The sequence below is a fragment of the Zonotrichia albicollis genome, chromosome Z (genome assembly GCF_047830755.1).
Source record: "Zonotrichia albicollis isolate bZonAlb1 chromosome Z, bZonAlb1.hap1, whole genome shotgun sequence".
Lineage (NCBI taxonomy): Eukaryota > Metazoa > Chordata > Aves > Passeriformes > Passerellidae > Zonotrichia > Zonotrichia albicollis.
In genome coordinates this window covers 1,382,678-1,403,802 of record NC_133860.1, presented here as the reverse complement: position 1 = coordinate 1,403,802, position 21,125 = coordinate 1,382,678, and the positions used below count along the sequence as shown (strand labels likewise).

The following is a 21,125-nucleotide window of genomic DNA, read 5'->3' as shown; positions in this document are numbered from 1 at the left end:
TACCAGTCCCATAAGAATCTCTTTATTTGTGTCCATTTTTATTTAGCACATTACAGCTTCAGCAAAGACATGGAGCAGATGTGTGTACCAACATTTGCACATAAATGTGGTGAAGACACAAAGCCAAGCACTGATCTGCGGGGCCAGCCCAGTGGAGTTACTTCCAGGAAAGGATAACTTGCTGCAGAAATTCAATCATTTCTACTTGCATCAAGGAAAAAAAAAACAAGGGCAACTTCTGTTAACAACAGACTGCAGCTCTAGTTCAAGTAGATATCTGACAAAAGAGCACTGATTTTACGTACTGATAATATCAAGTTGGTAAAGACAAGAAGTTGATTTAAAGCCTTTCAAGTTCTGAGAGATGCAAGGGACTGTTTCAACACTTACCTAACATCTACCTAGAATGTTTTATCCCCATTAATAACAGTGGAAGAACTGTTAATTAGTATAAGAAATAAAAAGTAAATCCTGTCTCTACTACAGATATCATTATGCTTGAAAAATCTAAAATTTACTGTAAGCTTTTAGATAAGTAAGTCATATAGTGCTTGGCACTGAAATCAAATAGTCTATTAAGAATTCTCATTTATTTCCATCTAGTTACTTCTAATCTCAAGAACTGAAACTAAATTACAGTGGCCACACGAGTGCTTTACATAGAGCTGATAGAGCTTAAAACACAGGACTAAGGTTTAGTAAGGCTTACCAGAAAGTCCAGTGGGTTTACCACAGAAGAAGTTAAGACAAGAAATTAAACCAGTTAATTGGTGATACACTTCAAACTTTACATGCTTAAAACCTACAACTTCGTTGTAAACTTTATCCTCTTCAGCATATCCCCTCCTAACAAAAAGTTGTGAAGGAATGATTAGCTAAGAAATCTTTCATTTTTTCTTCAAATGACAAACTGCATGCTGTCCTACAGAACATGAGGTACAGCAGGTCTTGTATTTCCCTATCCAAGCTGCCAGCTCCAAGAGTTATGTTTTCCAGCTCAAAGCTTAAAATGCTTTCTCTTATGACACTTCTACATCCCCTTTTATAAAACCTGTCTCTCCAGGTTAAAACTGACCCACTGAGTTGCACTGTGTGCTTCACTCTTTTGCAGTTCTTGCATCTGATAATTTACAAAGAATGTTTATACAACAATTTGTTGCAGAAAGCCAAAAGTCCTCAAAACCTTATTTTAAGTCTTTAGAATTCAAAATTGTATATTGGAAATAATTTCTGTCCTATCAAAAGCTTAAGTTTTCTTTTTGCATGTTCTGTGAGCTCAGAACTGCCATACCATTACTCTAGGCTTCAAAGAAATGTCAGCAGGAGCATGTTTCCAGGAGATGGAAACATGGGAATTTCAGTAATTCATGCTTGATTAATTAATGTAATTGTTTTTGTTGAAAATACCACAGTGTGAAAGAGTACAGATGGAAAGCTAAGAATTTTTTTTTTATATATTGATTGTAAAAAATACCTTTATTCTCTTAGCAGCTTTGGTTGCACTCTTACTGATTGGTCAGGAATATATCAAGTAACAACAAGAGCATCTCCACTCAGGAAGTTTAAGCACTCATACAAAGTTGTTCTTAGTATAGTCAGAAACATGCAACAGCGAATAATCTCTATAATCAGGTGCCTAGAACACATAATTTCACAATTTACAGCTTTAGTGGTGGGGAATACATCCATTATGCCATCTCTTACAATAATTCCCTGTATGTTCAAGAAATCCATTCAGAATTTTCCCTATGAAAGAGCTTTGAGCTACCAGATGCACCACAATCAAAGTATTAAGAGTAATTTCATAGACAAAGAGACAACTAAAGTGCAGAGCCTGAGGGATATATACTTTTTTTATTTATGTTACTGCAGAAAGAGATTACTGAAAGACTTCTTCTGCATGAAGATGAACAAAATATTTTCATTAAGCTTCAGATGCTGCCCACTGCATTGCTTTTAAATAAAAATGCATACTCTCTATCAGTCACCACAAAGTAGTAAGTAAACTTACAGCACATTCCTTTAATATATCAAAATGTTTCCAAGGCAATATTATTGAACTTATACCACAGTCCCCAGTAACATCAAGCTGCACAACGGAGGTGGTAAGGAAACTTATCCAGTTTAAGTGCTCTTCTTTTCTTCACCCAGCAAGTTGACTGTTGCTTTCTTGGCTGCAAGAAAATAAAATCAAGTTCAGTCATAGGCCAACAGACAAAGTGGGTTATCAAGTGTTCTTGAACTGCATGAAAAAATATTTCCTTTTACTCACAAGAGATAGAACAGAGAAGAAAATCATAGCTTTTGTATAACCTACATATAGTGATAAAACTGATCATAAAAACGTTTAAAAATAAATCATAAGTAAGGAGCCGTACAGTAACTATGGTATTGTTAAAACAGGGCTGCTCATAGTGTTAAGGAGATACAGGTTTGCGGGAAGAAATATACCATAATGATAAAACAGGCTTGGAATAATGCTAATATATCTGTGATTTCTTTAAAAAAAGGCTGTTGTTTTGTTTTGGTGGGTTTGTTTTGGTTTGTTTATTTGTTTTGTTGTTGTTTGGTTTGTTGGTTCTTTTTTTTGTAAAAATCTTTATACATAAAAATAGGAAAAAGAAAGAATAAGTGATGAAATGAGGACAGGAAAATCCCACATGCCAACATGGAAGGACATTAATTAAGATACATGTCTAACAATAATGACTCCAAAAGAATCATGCAGCAAAATTTTCAAGAATAGTTGAGCAAGGCAGATCTTTTAGGCAGACAGGAAAACTGCTCAAGTTGGTAAGATGAAATGAGGTTGCATTCATTGTTTGGTGGAAAGGAGAATGAAAATGCTTTGAAATAGCATATAGATAAAATTCCTTTCAAGAGAATCTTAAAAAAACCTTTATTTTAGCCACTTAATACATTTCCTTCTCTTAGTCATAAAACCATCATCAGATATTTTAGAATGCAAGGGTTCACAACAGAATGCAAGGAAATAAAAAACTTAAGCAATCTACAGGCTGTTATAACACGTAAAAATAAAACGTAAGTAATTCCTTTAAGAGTGAGGAATCCTTTGACCTCCAGAGGAAGGAAAAATGCAAAAATATATACATGGGAAAACTGCAATTTCCACCTTGCTGTGTATTGCTGTTAACTGTTTACTGCACAACTGGGAGCCCCTCTATACTAGCAGGTATTTGAGGGAGTATTTCAGGAGACATGAGGATACACTAAAACAATAACTGTAGTTATGAAAGGTATGTCTGGACCTGCCTCTAGAGAGAATGTTTTCAGTGGTGTGTATGGTGGGAAGACACAAAACCAATTCCATTCCTTCCACTCATTCTAGCCTAACTGCAATTCTAGAAAGCAAGATCCACTGCAACCCACATTTCTCAAATTTAACTTCTCCATTGTAATTTACACAGTCTTCTTGCAATTTATTTTTGTTTCCTCCAAATGATGAATATTAAGTGAGCTCTCCAGTGCAGTTCCCCCTACTTGCTGTGATCAGTGAAGGGCCTTTTCCTCACCCTCTTTAGTGATGGTGTCTGCAGTCTCTGCAGCCTTGTCTTTCAGGTCCTGCACCACGCTGTCCAGCTGGGCCTCGTGCTTCAGGAAGAAGGGACGGATAATCCGGTGGTAGAGAAACTCTGCCCCGTTGGAAGGGCTTGGAGCCATGCACCACAGCAGGAAGCCACACTGTGAGAACGAGAACATAGGAATCATGAGAAGGAGACAAAGTGCCTTTCTTAAGTGCCACAGAACCGAACACAGTGAGAACAGGTAGTCATTCCCTGAGCGGTCAGAGCTCTGGGATGGAGCACACCAGGACAGCTACATACAGCCAATCTTCATACTGGAGTAATTTCATGGATTATACATGAAAGAAAAAACCCTCCCAACATTTCTAAAACACACGGCAAAGGGCTCACTGAATGTCTAGGACCCTAAATGACTTCAATTCAGCCAAAACACATCCCTCTCCTCTCTGCCTGTCTGCCTTGAAAACACAGTGGGGAAAGAACAGGATTGTGTGTACCCCAGAGGTCAACTGACAAGGAGGAGAGATAAGCCCAAGCTACACACAGTGCACAAACAAGACTAATGCCTCTGGATTACAGTTTAGGCATAGCTTTTAGAGCACCATCTGCTCTCCAGTAAAATCGAAGACCACAATGTGGGGTCATGTTTCTGCACCTTACAAAAGGGGATTGGAAGGACAGTTATTACAGGTACTACAAATCCCTGTCTTTACTATTGAGGCACTTTTATTTGGCTTCAGTTTCACTGCCATACAGCACACAATGACAGTCATGCAGAGAAAGATGAAACATTTAAGGGACAGGGAGTGCCATAAACTAAATCTGCTTGAGCGATGAAAATACGTATAAAATTATTTTGCAGGATAAAACTGCAACAAAATGAAGTACATTTTCCCAGCAGTACAGTTCTTTCTGTACACAAATAGTACAGTTTTATTCCATGTCAAAAGCCTCTCCAGAAAATGAAGGCATATCACCTTTTCTCAGACTACTCTTTCCTGAAACACAAAACAAAACAACCTCAGCCTCAAAACATGCCTTGTTTTGTTTTCATGTTAGACAGGATTCCATGTTTGAGGATTTCCACAAATCTCTGGGCAGAAAGGAATCAAAGCACACAGTTTTCTTCAAGCAAAGTCTCAAAATATTTTGGAATATGTCTCCTCTGTTCCTTCCCAATAAGGTATATTGAGACTGAATGTTCTCTAGGTTTTACTCTTCACATCTGTAAAATTTTGGCTTTGTCTTCTCTGCAGTGCCAGACCAATTTACCATCCTTTTGGGTAAGCATTAAGTTTCTTCTTTAAACTATTTGATTGTGATATCAAGACAAAATGACTGAAAGCAGTGTTTCTCAGGAGAGAAATAAAGGTTTTTAAAGTAAAGTGTTCTCCAGAGAGATTGTCCCATCAGGAAAATTCCAATGAAGTAAAACAAATAATTCAATGTGCAATAAAATCTGACACCAGTAAGTAGCAGCTGATGAAGTATTAAGTATGGTCAGAGAAAATAAAGGCAAAAAGTGCCCTTATCAATATAAATACTGATTTTCAAAAGCTTCAATTCTTTGGAACTTAATATAACATAAAGACTACATGGTGCTATGTTGTTACTTTTCATTAGAAGCTGAGCAGTGCACTGACTTTATTTTCTGTTCAAGAATATCTGATCAATTACTGCAAGTTAATTCTCCCACAAAACTGTACAAGCATCTCAACTTCTACACAAAAAAAAGTTAGTTCTCCTTTGTTATAGAAAAAATCCCTCAAATGCGAGTCCAACTTCCTCTAAAACCTAAAGAAATTGAAATTTCCCTTTCCCGGCCTAAGAACAAAATCAGTAATTTTGATTTGACATCTTTGTCCCACTCTAGTTGAGACACAGGTAATTACAGATTTGTTCTCAAATACCTATTACTTTTGAATTGTACTGCAACAGATGTTTATATATATTTTCTATTGGACATGTACCAAAGTTGAGATTCTCACTTGTTTAAAAGCTTGGAAATGTTAGACTGATAACTTAGTTTATTTCACTCCTATCTCCCATGAAACTGAACTAACACAGGCTACTGAAAATAAAGAGGGTTGTAAGAGGTTCCAGCAAGCTCAGAGTGATAAAATTGTTAACTAGAAAAAAAACCCCAAACCCAAAATATATTCCTCGCAACCCTCCAGACCAGTCAGAGGAGGGAATGGAATTCACCTGAGCTCAGTCTGGCTCACTTGGACCTGCTCCTAGCAGCTGGTTTTGCCCTGGCAGCACCAATTTTAGCATTACAGAAATAGCATTACAGTATTTCAAGGCAGAATCATTAGTGGAGTAAAAAGTCCCTCTTGCTCCCACCACCAAGAATACTCATAGCATGATAAACTCTGCTGCTTTTACTGGCTACTGTACTCTAATTCCTGAATGCCACAGAAATCTTTAAAGCCTGAACAGAAGTATTTAAAAACAAATCATAAGCACAAGAAATTATGAGTTGCATGCATGACCTGTGCTTCAGAAATAAAAAAACCCCAAACAGATAAATAAGAAGTGGGCATTACCAAAAAAAGAAAAGCCCATAAAATGCAAGAAATGTCATCTGGAGAACAAAAGTGTATACAAACATCATAACATATTTAAAAGAGTTCTTCAACATTTCTTTCTCCCCCCACAATATTTTCTAGTCTGCTGAAAACTTTAATGTCACAGAGTCTAAACTGTGGACTTTGAGGACTCTGGAAGCCCTGGTGCTCAATGTTTCAGCCACGTACATGAAGGTGTTTTAAAATACTGAGCAACTAAATCTCAGTCTGGAGTGGAAGCTACAAGCCATATCAAAGAGATGTGAATACACAAATTTAGCACATCTTGAGAATGAAAGCAAGCTAGAAATTTTCATGAATGAATATCTGGGCTTCTACTCCATGAAAGAGATATGGAGACATCATAACTACCCTCCAAGAGGCTTTAGTTCATGGATGGAATGAAGTGTGGAAGCTGCCTGATTCCTCCTTCTCTTCCTATGGGGTAATCTCCATCTTCTCACCCATTCAGCAACACTTTCTGATCCTCAGCCAACACCTGCCTGCCTTTGTACAAACCTCTCCTACCAACCACTACTGACAGCAAACACTTTAACACTTGGCTTCTATGTGCCTTCTGCAGCTATCCTAGAAAGCTGTGTATTGACATAATTCCTTGTGCTTGCTTTTGCAGAACTGAGAAAAGTGCCTTTCCCTTGACTACAGTACTACATGTAACTGTGGCACTCCTGATACCATTTTATCAGAGCCATTTGTGGTCTTTATTTGGAAAGTCAACCTGAATTTCAGTCATGTGCTCTTCAGAAAGAGAGCTGTAGTGGCATGAAGAAACTGTTGCCATGTCTTTTTCCACTAAGAATTTATAAAAAGAAGCTCTGAAAATACACTGCATGAATTCAGAATTGTGAGCATATACCACTGCAGAGGATGGATTAAAGTCATAATTCTACTGAAGTAGAAGGTGTACAAATGATTGCCAGAGTTGAGGCTTGTTAAAGACTGAAAAGGAACAAGGCAGACATATAAACCAGCGGCTGCAGTCAATTTTTGCCTATAAAATATGGCATTTCCTGGGAACATCTTTTGACATCATCAGGTCTTATCATTAAAATATTAAATGACCCCACCACAACACCTGGCAAGTAAATTGTTTTAACAATTTTAGTGCAAGTAAACCAGGCTAACAAAATAAAAGAGAAGGAAGAGAACAGCCACTGAACCAGAAAATTGGTAACAGTTCTTTGAGATAAAGAGCAGGCTCTGCAGCAAGCCAAAATGTCTTTTACCCAACAGCACACAGAGTGATCAGCTACCTCCTGGAAGAATTTAACATGTTGAAGTTGACGGACACCTTAGATCACAAACAAAGCTTAACCAAATCATTGCTGGTAGTCAAATCACACTAACAAATGCCTCTGATACCTACTAGTTCCTTTCAGGAACCTGAGCTTAATTAAAAATTAAAACTGTAGGACAAACTATTCTTGTGTTCCAATTTCCATCTTTGCTCCAACAGCACAGATGTTACAACCTCCTTCAACACCCTACATGATTTTACTCTCCATTTTTACTAAATGCACTTAAAGCAAAAATCTGTGGGGCTTACTATGTCACTTGTCCAAATTTACATGAGCACCAAGAGAAAGAACTGTCTTTGGTTTGGTTTTTTTTTCTTTATGGGACAGTTCCACTGTCTTTTCTTCTTTCCTAAAACCCAGCAGACCTCTCCCTTCCACCTATCCCAACTTCCCCCCCTGCATCACAAAACCACCACCTGTAAACAGATCGCCTTCACAGAAATAAATTACACATAACCTGCATGTAAAAAGAAGGTGTGACCTGGGAATGATTCCAAATGAATCTGGTGTTATCTACCCATTCCTGGAGACATTAAATCAGTTTTATCAAAAGGTCCCATTTTAGGAGAGGGGTCACATGAATTAACATACCTTTAGCATGTAGTAGAAAGGGAACCATGACAGAAAGATGTCAGAGAAGAATTCAATTATGCTGAAAATACCATACACAACCCAGTAAGTCAGCCACTGTGTGTCATCATCTTTGTTGGGACTTTCAATGGCCTTGATTCTGGAAGGAAAATAAATAAAAGTGAGCAGAACAGTAGCATCAGTCTCATCTATAATGATGAAGATTTAATGACTCAGATCCTTTGTTATATGTGGCTCTCCATATTTTAATTACACAAAGAAAACTAATTAGCATCTATTATACAGACAGTGTGTCAAGATCTTTGAACAGCAAAGCTTATCCCTATACACCACACTTCAAAACCAAAAGATACTCAAGATATTTCTATCTCTGGGATTACAAGGAGGAAAAAAACAAGCCAAACAAAACCAGTGAGCATTGTGACCTTGCTCACAAAACATTTTGAGGGGCAAGAAAGGGAGGAGATAATCTTTGGCCATGGTTCCAGTTCTGTAGGCATTGTGGTCATCCTGACCAGAAGGCTACTGTACATCAGAGCATTACTGACCCACGTAACAGATAACCTGAGTGAGCCCAGTCCTGTGAGGCACAGGATGCCAGTGATCACCTGCCTGGCCTTGCCTGCACCCAGCAGTGACCATCCTCCTTCTCTGGCAGTCAGAAAGGAATGATGAACAGAGTTGTTGACTTGGATGAAAATAAAATGGGGTAGCCTTGCCTCCAAACAAGGCCTATCCAGTGGGCTATGCGTGGATCAGAAATTCATTAAGTGCTGCACAGCTCGGGGTTCCCAGCAGCACCAGTGGTATAAAACTGTCTATACTATTCTGGCTTTTTTAACATAGTTAGCTCTAATATACAGCCTTTTAAATGTACTCATACATGCACTAGATTCCACTTTGAAAAGGTAAATTTATGCCTAAGATTTGCTCTAAAAAGCACAAGGTCTACATAAGCAGAGGAGATCCAGATCCGTATGCTGAGGAATATGTGTCTGCATCACTGTTGAAGTGAGGGAGCGACCACCTTTGTTGATTTCACATCTGACTCCTTTTATTCACTCAATCAATCACTTTTTATAACCGTGTTAATTAAGTTCATGCACATTGCAAAATCTGAGCTCCTGACAGGCTGTAGAGAAAACTTCAGCTCCTCCTTTTGTTTACAATACCTGAAGTTAGTTTACTGAAACCAAGATCAGTGTTCCCACCATAATATGAAAGGGTTCTCAAAACCTTCATATCTATTCCCAGACTGGCTGTCTGTTCCCAGTAGCAGCCAAAGACAGAACGGCCTGAGAATCTTGTTGTTTATATAAAAGGTGGCTGAGAACCTAATTATTTACAGGATCAAGCCTGGGAAAGGCTGCTTTTACAGCAGCCTTATATATTTCCCTCAGCTGAATACCTTCACGGCCTCTTTCTTTAAGCCATGCTTAAACCAGGTTCTCCACACATCACCCAATGTATTGCTCAATAAATTAATTCCTACAGGACTTGCAAAGTCTGATGTAATTAAAGTAATAAGAACAGAGCAAAAAACCTTTACTAAAGTATTGGGCCTTCTGTATAATGATTTAATGGGCTTTTGTTCTCCATCTGCTATGAGAATGCAGTTCTCATAGCAGATGGAGAACAAAATCCCATTAATATAGTTTTAAAAAACAGAAACTAAAAGATGCACATGTGCTCTTTCAGAAAAAGTAGTGGAGTGGAGTTTCTGGAGCCACTAAATTCCAGATCAGCACTGTAAGAAGTTTTAAAAGAAAATACTAGCAAATCTAAGCCTGATAATTTCAAGCTTAAGACTCTTAGAAAGCATTTGTCCTCTCCACTTCTGCTGGAGGCTTAAACTCTGTAGACTCAGTTTAATCAATTTAGTTTAAATTCTTGTATCACTTCTTCCTTTAATATCAGCTGTATTGTTTCTGAAGCAGCATGACTGAGATGTTCCAGAAGTGCCAAATTTTCTGTAAATTCCCTTAAAAAGGCACAGTTAAGGAGGTTTACAGGCAGAAATCAGAGAGTTGGCCTAAGTCCATTTCCTGGTCTGTGAGCTGAAAAATGCTGTGGATTCTGTCACTTCCTAGTTCTGTAAGTTAGGGGGGAGCAGGGGGAGTTGGGGGAAGTAACTCCTGTGACATGCTGTATGTTTTAGCAAAAGCACTGGCAAACCCACTACACACAGAGGAAGGAGCTGGCACAGCTGCTGGACTGAATTACTTTGAAATGCAGGACAAGGATCTGATATTTAATTCATGCAATATTTCTGCTGGAGTGCGAGGCTGGCCAGCAGTGTGCTGCAGTGGGAAAAGCAGCAGCCCTTGCCATATCCCATCAATAAGGGGATCTTAACAACACACAGCACTAGCACAACTGGAAGAACAGGTTTTCCACAGGTCTTGCAACAGCAGGTCTAATTCCTGCTACTCCTACCATCACAGGCAGCCCCAGTCCAAGCAGTCCCAAAGGCAGTGACAACTTCAGCTGCTCCTGCTCCCACTGTAAAGCACATCTTTTCTATGCCCACACCTCTGAAGTATTCTCGTAGATCAGGTGAGGGGGTTGTACAAAAATAGCCCCTGGACACCGCAGGAGTTAAGAAAGAAGGCTCAGAGCTATTTTCAGTGTGTGAAACTGCATTTCTGGAGGGAAAGAAAAAAGTACATGGACTAGTAGGGATGTCATAAATGGAGCAGAGAAAGGCACCATTTGCAAAGTTTCTCAGTGTTTAGGAAAACCTGCTGTAGAGGCTCACCATGTGGACTCCTTTAGTTCTGGCAATTTCTCCATTAGAGGCAGAGAAGAGAAGGCTTATATTACCACAACAAGCATCCCAGCTTGGTATTTGTGAGAAAATACTTTGCAGTTAACCTGCCAGCAGTCTTCCTGTTTTCTAGTCACCATATATGAAGTGAAATCATATATGGGATTAAGGGAGCATTGTTTCATTTTCCTTTTTAACATTATTAAAATCATCTCAGTAACTACAAAAATCAGCTTTCTTTTATTAAAAAAAAAAAATTAGAATCTTCAATTTTGTGGCAAAAGGCAGACAGCATATCACTGTGTTAATGGGCCACGCTCTATTATCTTCCCTCCTCTGGAAACAAATGGCTTTTGAGAGCTCCTAAGTGCAGTGCCATGGGTGCTCTCCCTTTGAACACTTACCATCTGCTGCTGTAGTTCCTCAGGGGATACATGAACAACACGCTTTTTCTGTCAGACAGCCACGAGCAGCAGCACTACAAGTAGTCAAAGCCTCATCTGATTCAGCCAGCTGATGTACACAACCTTAAATCCACATGTGGCTGTTTTCTTACACACTGTAGGGAACAGCACGTCTCCCCTCCTTCTGCAGTGGTCTAACACTGGTGGGCAAGGTCAGGGGCAGCACCCTACCAGAGCCAGCAGGGAAGAGCCACGTCAGCTCAAACTGCTCCTGCAGGCCATGGCTTCAGTCGCAGCTGGGAGAGAGGGAGTGGGGAAAAGCAGGTCACAGCAGGGCCATCAGTGAATGAAAGCTTTATCTGAAGTCAAGGAAAGGCAAGTATTTTATAAATATACTGCTTTGGAATGGGGAGTGTGTTCCTCAGATGAGACAGGGAAATCCAGCATAACATGTCCCTGTTGAACAAAAGGCAAAAGTTACCTCTATCCCTTGCTGCTTACACACTATTTCAATAGTAAGTCACAGAAAATAGTATTTGTCCAAGAACAAGCACAGTAAGCTATGTAGAATATCTGAACAGAGAGGGAATTTTAAATCCATTTATAACTACACTCCTTTCAACAGGAGAATCACACCTTAATTAACCTTAGTCTTCCAAGTTATTCTAGAGGTATTATCCTGGTGTAATGTCCTGTATAATTAAGCTTAGGAGAGACATCATAGGCATTACTTCAAGCCAAAAACACTTCATTCTTCTCCATGTTAGGTCAGCAATCAAGTAGGCTGATATTCAAAATGCAATCTCCATCAATAAGTGAAAAGTTACAGAGCAAGAGGCACCGACACTATATCCTACTTTAGGATTGCCTTCTTATAAATTATTTCTGTGTTGCAAGAGCAAATAAGTCAGCCTCATGAACACATTATATCAAGATTTTCTAACTGTGGTGGTTTGACCAGGAAGGAGTGGGAATTCTGGGAAGCTGTGGTCAAACCAATGAAGGTTTTGGGTTTGAGACTGGCACCCGGTGTAGCCAGTGGGGTTTGGACACACCTCCGAGAATACACAGGGGTTAAAAGCAGGGCACTGCCCTTGGCACTCTCTCTTTGGGACATCGCGGCGAAGAGGTCAGATCTCTCCCCCGTCCAGACCGCTGCTGCTGGGCGGGGGAGGAGCAGCCACGTGGTAGGCCCGGGGCCTGGACAGAGATGGGGGTTGAGGGGGCTTCGAGGATGGAAGGGTGGAAGATCCCAGGGAGTCAGCCCTCGGGCAGCCATCCCCCCCCAGGAGAGAGAGAGAGAGAGAGAGGAGAGCCGGCGTCTGAATGTGATAGCAGCCGCCCAGGAGGAGAAAGGGGAGGGAAGGGCGCAGCCTGGCCGGTGGAGCAGCAGCACCTGTGGGAGTACCAGCATTCTACCAGCATTCTGAGACAGATAGAGACTGAAAACTTTTAACCCTTTCTTTCATGATTGGGGCCTTGCAAAAATGCTAATCCTCCTCGAAGCTGAATAAGAAGGGAGATAAGAGATGAGATGAGACAAGGACCTGGCCCGAAGAACGTAGAGATGATTGGATGGGGAGAGATGATTTGGAGTGGCCTTTTGGCTGGACTTTTCTTGTGGCCATGGACTCAGTTGTTCCTGTGACACAGACTGCATTTAGGGGGAGGCAGTGCCTCAAAACCAGGAGGGTTCATTCGTGAGGACCCCCCGGCCCCAGGGGGTTGGAAAAATATGGGGGGGACAGATGTCCCAAAGCAGAGACTGTGCCTTTTTGGAGTGAGACAAGGCATCCTTGAAAGACAACCCTAAAAGCAGCTCTGGCCATGTCTCAGTGGTGAGAGCACTGGGCATGGAAGGAAGATGTCACAAGCGGCAAAAGGACTTTTTCCGGGCGGTGCCGAAGTGACAAGGAAGCACACGAGGTTTCAGTGTGTTTCCAGGGGAAGCCTATGGAACAAGAAGGACTCCTTTCCTCTTCATGAACTGCAGTTTGAGTATACTAAAGTGTGGGGCCAAGGCTGGGCAGTTGATTTGGGAGAATGTATCGGATTGGGAAAGTCAGGGAGTGGGGAGGAGGAAAGTTTTTTTGTAAGGTTTTCAATTTCTTTTTTTTTTTCTTTTCCTTATAGTCTTTCCCTATTTTCCTGTAGTTTAAGTAATAAAGTGTTCTTTATGTTTAAGTTAGAGCCTGTTTTGCTAATTCCTGGTCACATCTCACAGCAGACACCAGGGTGAAGGCATCTTCATGGGGGGCACTGGCTCTGTGCCAGGCTCAAACCATGACACTAACAAATGAAGGACCATCCAAAGACAATAGCTTCATATTTAAAAAAATTATACCATTTTGTCTAGTGCTGATCTGATTAAATTCCACCTTAGTTATGCATAGTAATTATATATCCCAAAGCATTTTTTTATACTGCTTAATCACTAACTGTAGAGGACTTTAAACAGAGTTTCAAACAACTACTTATTACAGTAGTTGTGCACCTTGGAGGTAAAAGCAATCACTAGGAACAGCTCCAGTAGTCTGGAGAGTAAATATCACAGCTCAGTTATTTTAAAAACAGCTGCCTGACCACGAGTGAAAATAACCTGCTGTGAGCCAGCACTGTGATGGATGGGGAGCCAAGAGAAACTTAATTTTCAGCCAGTTCTGTTCCCCAGTAACCCTGCTAGCTGGTGGTGCCAAGATGGGAGAGCAGAGGTTGCCACATTCTGTGGTAGGCCAGGGCTCCCATTCGTGCTGAACTTACAGTGTCAGAGCACTGGCTCAGCTTTGACCCTGGGCACCCTAAAATCAGTCAAACTTTACCCTAGATCAATTGTGGCTACTTATCCTGTTACTGATAGCAACAGACACTGATCTAATTTTAGTAAGTTGCCAAGTGGAGTTCTTTCACTTAGAGCATCTGACTCATTTCAACAAAAAAATCAGCTCTTTTCCAGAAGAGACTGTTGCTCCACAATTAGCTCTGGCATAACAAATCATTTGTTACAGTAAATTCACACATATAGTACTCACAAGCTAAGTTATGAGTTTGGAGTCAGGATTTTACTGAGCTGAGTCCAGATCTGGGAAGCAGAAATAAAGGAATGCAAAATTTTATTGCTGTGGTCTCGCGTGAAGTGATCACTCTTATCCCTGCAACTTACAAGGTGAACCTGAAGATTCTTGTATAAAAAAAGTTACAGGTTCAAGGCAAAAGATCAGTCTCCCTTAAACCCAATGCTCAAAGAAAGAGCACTGGGAAAGACTGGACCATTCTGGGCATCCTTCCTTCAGTTTTCTGGTCAGTGTTATATGAAGTAAGTATATGAATTTTTGTCATACCCTTAACGAAGAGTAAGTTTGGGGTTGTTTTTTTTTTTCATTTAACTTAAAAACCCATGAAATCACCTATATTTCTAGAGCTTATGCCTACTGGTCTGCCCCAACTCTTTACAGCCAGTTGTAAAATTTACTTCTAGCTATGTATCCAGACACCCACACAGAATCAACACTCCACTGCACCACAAACTTCCTTAGCTTGGTGCCTCCCTGTCATCCTCATGTCAGACTCATCCTGGCAGGCTGCCTCCCTGACATCTCACATCATTTCACTGAAACAAGTACCTTTGGATTCACTTTATCGTTTTGGCTTCTACATTACTATCCATTACCTAAAAGCCTTCTGCTTTCCATCTTTCTTGCTTTCCATCTTTCTTCCTCCTCACTAACTGCAACAGCAGTCATGCGTTTGCAGATATAGAAAAGATCTTCCTGCCAACTGCACTTACACAATTGCTGTGATTTAAGTCTACCAGTTCCTCTCTCTCACAATTTTGAGGATGCAGCAGAAGGGACCAGAAAAACTCATCAAGGATAGCAAGGGAGGGTTTCACTGACCATGGACAGACAGATATTAGAAGACACCAAAAAGCTACATGAGAGTAGAACAAGGGGTTCTAACTGTCTTTCTTGAAAGGGAATGAGGACTGAGGCAGCAAGAGGAACACATGCCATTTTGCCCACCCATGGAGTCCTACAGCCTACATGTTAACTCAACACAAAGCTAGATTCCTGAAACAGAGAGGGGGGAAAAAAGCAGGCATCCTCTCATTTCACTGCTCTCTGCTCATTCTTGGCCTGCTCGCTCCTGGAACAAGTATTTGTAGGGCCAACCAATGAGTCAGTTCCCCAGTTCTGATTCAGATCAAAACCAGCTTCCCAAAACACAATCCCACACATGCTGGCTCTTCTGCAGGAATTAAGATGTCTTAGTGCCTCAGTTCAGAGTAGACTCATCCATATAACAAAGACCTTTATATTTTTAACCTATAAGCAAGATTAGGAAGTAAAAGCGAAATTTTCATACTGCTATCACAGTATGTTATCACACTCCCTGAACCTAAACACTTGCTTTCTTCAGAAAGGAAAGCACATAATTTGTCCAAATCACTGATAAGACGGCTTTTAAACATGGCACACTAAAACCTAAAAACCAAAAAGTAAGTGTGCTTGGAGGATCTGATTTGGCAGGACATATTTAAAAAAAATCAAAATACCCTCTTTAGTGTCTGAAAGATTATTATGCACAAGAGAAAATAGCTCAAGTGCAGACAGATTTGAAAATTTTCTACTTATATTGGGCATTGTGAATCTGATTAGATACGTCAGCTCTCTCAAATCATATTTATAAAGCAGCAGCAGACCATTACTTCTGAACCTTGGCACATCATGCATGATTTTTCATGAAGGGAGATGCCTCAAAACTTGTTAAGAGAAATTTGCTGTCCTAGTTCTCAAGAAATACACAAACAATTAAATCTTTTCTAAATAACTGTCACCAAAGAAATGCAGTGGTCCTGTTGTAAAAGCATGAAAGAGGAAAAGGAACTAGGAGACAGACTCAAGATACCATGACAGTATTCAAACTTCAGTTGAGTGTTTATACTTCTCTACAATCAATCCAGATTGTTTCCTGCTAGTAAAATGCTACAAGCAACATTTACATAGTAAAAACAGCTGAAGTGAAGTAACAGCATAAAATTAGCCAAAGCACAGAGAGGCATTCTTGTACTATATTGCTTTTCTCCCTTGAAGACACTAGTAATAAGTTCAGACATTTTACTGCCCAAGGCTATTTTCATCTTCGCAATTTTTAAACCAAGCATGGCAGCACTGAAGAAATTTCCAATCCTTTGCACACATTTCTTAGTCATCAAAGGCTCCCTTCCTGCTTGCACTCTAATTTCTCCAAGGCAGTTAACCACCACTAACTATGGGTGGAGCTACATTTGAACACGCTAGCTCTGGAAAGTTTAGAGAAGCAGTGAAAATGCTGGCAATGGTATTTACGCACTTGCCAACACTCACTTTTTCCATCTCTAGCCTGATTACTGCCTTGTGCAGTTAAAGCTTGCTAGAAGTTTAAAAACTTGTGTCTATGATGTGTGGCAAACTTTTCAGTGCTGGTCTTCTGCAACCACAACAGCCTGTAAATTAAGTATTAGATTTCAACTTAACACTATTTTTTCTCTTTCATCACATAGCACTTACAGACTTCCAAGGAATGAGAGCAGAGAATGCCTGACCTATTGGGAAACAACCAGAGAACTACTCCTTCATTTTGCCTATATGAAGAGACTGAGGTGGGCCCTTGCTATGACACATCATGTGGATGTACAGGGAGATTTTTGTATTGCCAAAGAAAAAATTCCTCCATGTATGAAACCACTAAAGATTTACCCGAGGCAGAGCTGAAGGTGAACAAGGAGGAGTAAAGAGGGAAACAGCTGTGCCTGTTTGAAGCTGTATCAGGCATTAAGCAGGGAGCTGCCCCCTCCCCTGGCACTGGTTTGCACCATAGTGATGAGAACGTGGGCAGCAGTGCAGCTGCACCAATTCACACCATCTGCTGGGCCAGCAGTTAGAGCCTCCAGCATTTCTCCACTGAAATTCACACCTGCTGCACTGCACACACCACAGCAAACACACAGAATGACAGAGACCAAGCAAAATAAACTGCAGGTTTATACAAAGCCTGACAAGCAGATACCTGGACAAAACTGTCCTGATTTCATGCAGGAACAGAATTAACTCTGAGCTGAGGGTCTCCAGGTTTGCTGTGACTCCAATATATTTTCTTTCAGGCAAGCATAGAGATGGAGAGTAATTACCATGACTAAAGTAACCCAGAACTGAAATCCCAATAAAACACATTTGGAACATGCCTGTGGGTCACCCATCAGGCAGCCTGTTTGCCATTTTAAACAACTGTAAAGACTGTTGATGCCCCTTGCAGAGCACAGACATCTGTCCCCCCTCCTTTACGAATGCCTTTTCTGCTGACAAAAAGCTTGATCCACTCCTTTGTCCCTGGCCATGGCAGGGTGGCTGGAACTACATGACCTGCAGGTTCCTTTCAACCCAAACAATTCCTTGTTTTCCTCTTAAACAATTCAGTTACTCGCGATGGAGAAATTATACACTGAACTACTTTACAACACAAGAAAGTAAATTAACCAAGGAAAAGTAATCTGCTTTTTCTCTTTCAGTGCCTTTCTGAGACATTTCAGGCTTGGTTTCATTGTTGAACCACCTGTGTAAACATCAAACTAACACCCTGCACAACACATTCCATTTACAGCTCCTGACCTCTTCCAGAAGCCGCAGCTTTTAGAGCAAAAGGCATTTGAGGGTGTGTGCAGCTGATGAGAACAGCTGAAAACTGTTTTCTGTTCAGTGCTAGGCAGCAAATCCACTACTGTCAGTTCATACAGCAGGCTCTTCATCTGCCTTTCCAAGGGGGACAGAGAAAACGGCAGAGAGGAATAAACAAACCACTCTGGGCAGTGTTGTTTATGCTCTGGGTCTCTGTAAGCACGGGGAATGGCACTTGGCAGCATCCTGACTACAGTACCTGACCCAGAGCAGCCAAAACAAAAACAGGCACAGTGAAACGTGGATAAACTCTACATACCAGCTCTGGACTTGGGAGAGAAGGGCTGGGGAGGGGATCGAGCCCACCTGTGCTGTCAGCAGGCTGCCACCGAAAGACACTGGCAAGCAGCACACCACACGCGTTTTAAATTAGGCTTTTACCTAGGAATATAGTTTCCTACAAAAATGTTTTCCAGCATTAAAAAGGCAGCTAAAGGACAAGCATTACCTGAGCATGAACTGGGAAAAAACCCCAGAACTGGCACTGTATTTGTGTACTTTTTTGTTTAAGTAAAACTTGTAGCCAAGGACATCGCTCCCATCATTTAAAAAAGCTACAAAAACTGAAACACACCACAATACTAAGATCTGGGATGTAACTTCACATTGAGACACATTTAAAACCACATTTCAACATGAAAAAGGGAGATACTCCACAAAAACATTTTTAAACCCCTCAGATTGAAAGTAAAAATTAGCAATGAACCCTTATTATTCATATTTGATTTGCTACTGCCTTGATTCTGCAGTTCCAAGAGTCTGTATTATCAATTTATTCAGCATCATTGCGCAATGGAAGGTCTAAAATATACTCCCAAACAGTAAAGTTCTAAAACAAATTTAAAAATTTGAATAGGACTTTAGAAAGTAATTACATAATTTTAAAAGCGACCTAAGACACAAAATATTACATAAGCATAATTCCTACACAACCATTTCAATGTTTTGAAGGTTTGTTGGCAGATATTCCCCTTTTCAGATTTTAATGAGAGAATATTTTTAAACTAATCTTTTCATTAAAAATTATCATCTAGGAAACAAAACCTAAGTTTCTCCAGAATTCTTGGCCTATAATCTCCAAAATAAGCGAACACCAGGAACAGCATTTAGGAAAATGTTGTTTGGCCTTAAACATCACAACCACAGGATGTTTCAAGAGTATAAAACGAAGTGAACCTATCATATCTCTGAAAAAAAATAAAAGAACCGAACTTTTACTGTCCAGGATCCAATTACAGAGAAGATATTTTTAAAAGCTGCTGACTGTATTTAAATAGTTACATAAAAGGCAAGCACTGTGTTTCAACAATATCACACTCCTGCTGGGAAGGACTTCCATTCGATGGAGGTATCAAGTTACACAGGTTTTATTTAGTATGTTTCTGCAGTCTTTTGGATCATACTCGACTGCGGTCCAGCCTAACAGGAATGCATTTTGGTCTACGGGACTATATACGCACGTGGAAGACAGTTACTTTGTTTTAAAGAATATCTAAGGAGCCCTTCCTCTGAAAAAGGAAGTTAAAGTCTTTCACGCTCGAGAGGAATTACAGCGTTCTCCTGCCCCGCTCCCGCCCATCAGCGAGGCAGGTTTGGAGTACACAGCGCTTCTTACTGCACCTCTGTGTCGCGCCCATCCCCGGCACTCGGCACCAGGCACACGCCGAGGATGCGCCACTGCCTCCCCGCGCCCAAACCATCAGCGCGACTTCCAACAAACACCCTCAAAGGAGGACCCTCCCTCCCTCCCGTACGGTCCCGCTTCCCGCTGGGGATAACAAAGCTGGGAGCCCAACCCCAAAGCACAACCCGCTACAGGAACTGGTTATCAAGTGTGGAAACCATCCAGCGTCAGCCATCTGTAACTCCTGCAGCATACGCCAGATGGGAGAAGACTCGTTCTTCACCTGGCACCTGTACCTGCTCAAGGAAAGGGAAGGGGGGGGGGGGAGGGCGGCGGCAAAACCAACACTTGGGCGCACGATCTCGGAACGCCACCCCAGACAGGCTCGGCACCGCCGCAAGTGACGCGATTTTGCAACCACATCAGCGGGTGGCACCCGGAACGGTGGCGTGGCGCAGGGGGCAGGAGTCGCGACACTCACGAGATGTAGGCGGGGTAGGCGAAGCCGATGATGTTGCAGAGCAGGGACGCGCCGTATCCCACCACCAGGTACACGGCCACGACGCCGAGGATGCCTGAGGAGAGAGCAGAGAACCGTCAGAGCCCGAGGGACCGGGGCCAGGGCGCGGCCGCCCGCGGGGAGCCGGCGGGGCGGCGGCCGGCGCTCACCGGTGGCGATGTAGGTGCGGCTGACGCCGGTCTTGCTCTCGATCCGCTCGAGCACGGCGGTCATGCAGTTCTTCTCGTGCAGGAAGCGGTCGAAGCGCTGCCGCATCGCCGCGGCCATGGCGCTGGTGCCGCCGCTCCGCTCCGAGCCGCAGCCCCGAGCTGCCCGCGGCCCCGCCCCGGCACCCAGCGCCCGGCCCCGTGGCGCCGCGCCCGGGGGCGGTGGCGAGCGCCCGGGAACCATCTTCCGCCGGCAGCGGGCCCCCTCCGAGCCCGCCCCTACGCGAAATGGAGGGCTGGGGGCGCGCCCTGCCCAGGCGGACCCGGTCCCGGTCCCCGGCGGCTTTGGGGGGCCGCGGGCGCGGTGTGCGCAGCCCGTGTCCCCTCGCGGCCTTCCGCCCTTCTTGTCCCGCCGGCTGGGGTAGATTTTTAATCCTGGAGGGGGGCCAGGGACATATGTCCCCGCAAGAATGGTGCGCCTTGTTCAAGGAATCAAACAGACAAGACCCCTGTGTCAAGACGGCAAGGGGAGGAGGCCAGGCACGTAGCCGGCTCCAATGGCCTACAAGTGCTAGAATGTCCCCCCACCCCCAAAATCAGCGCGTGAAACCATACACGGTGAGCAAAAGTCAGAAACAGATGGTAGGCATCGATGTGATGTAGAAGAAACATTATGACAATTTACGGGTACCCAAAAGGCGCATGTGACCGTGCCGAGGGCAGCTGCGCCTTGCTGTAACTGTACCCTGGAATTTATGGTGTGTGCAATGTTCTTGCCAACTAAATCTAATTTGTTGGCTGTGATATAGTCCTGGAAACTTCCTCGGCTGGACTGACTCTTCTGAGCAACTCCTCTGCATCTGACTCAGCATTACAACCAGTACTGGGACTCCTTATGCCCTCCTCAAATCTGGGTTGCTTCTGAGTGT

General features: G+C 42.2%; 1 protein-coding gene across 1 annotated transcript; it reads right to left on the bottom strand.

The window, feature by feature from the left end:
- REEP5 (receptor accessory protein 5) lies at positions 1-20,688 on the bottom strand. The gene is made up of 5 exons (XM_005494556.4): positions 20,200-20,688; positions 20,012-20,105; positions 8,026-8,164; positions 3,534-3,702; positions 1-2,174 (listed from the first exon to the last, which is right to left on the bottom strand). Exons 1-5 carry the CDS (start codon positions 20,438-20,440, stop codon positions 2,125-2,127), a joined length of 693 nt encoding a protein of 230 aa, XP_005494613.3. The 5' UTR covers positions 20,441-20,688; the 3' UTR covers positions 1-2,124.
- Between the last annotated feature and the right edge of the window lie 437 nt (positions 20,689-21,125).

Excerpts from the sequence above, each read along its gene's own strand:
- REEP5 (XM_005494556.4), bottom strand. The coding sequence starts at position 20,440 with ATGGTTCCCGGGCGCTCGCCACCGCCCCCGGGCGCGGCGCCACGGGGC. Across the intron at positions 8,165-20,011 it reads GCCTACCCCGCCTACATCTC|AATCAAGGCCATTGAAAGTC; the intron begins GTGAGTGTCGCG and ends TTTTCCTTCCAG. Across the intron at positions 3,703-8,025 it reads CTTTCTACTACATGCTAAAG|TGTGGCTTCCTGCTGTGGTG; the intron begins GTATGTTAATTC and ends TCGTTCTCACAG.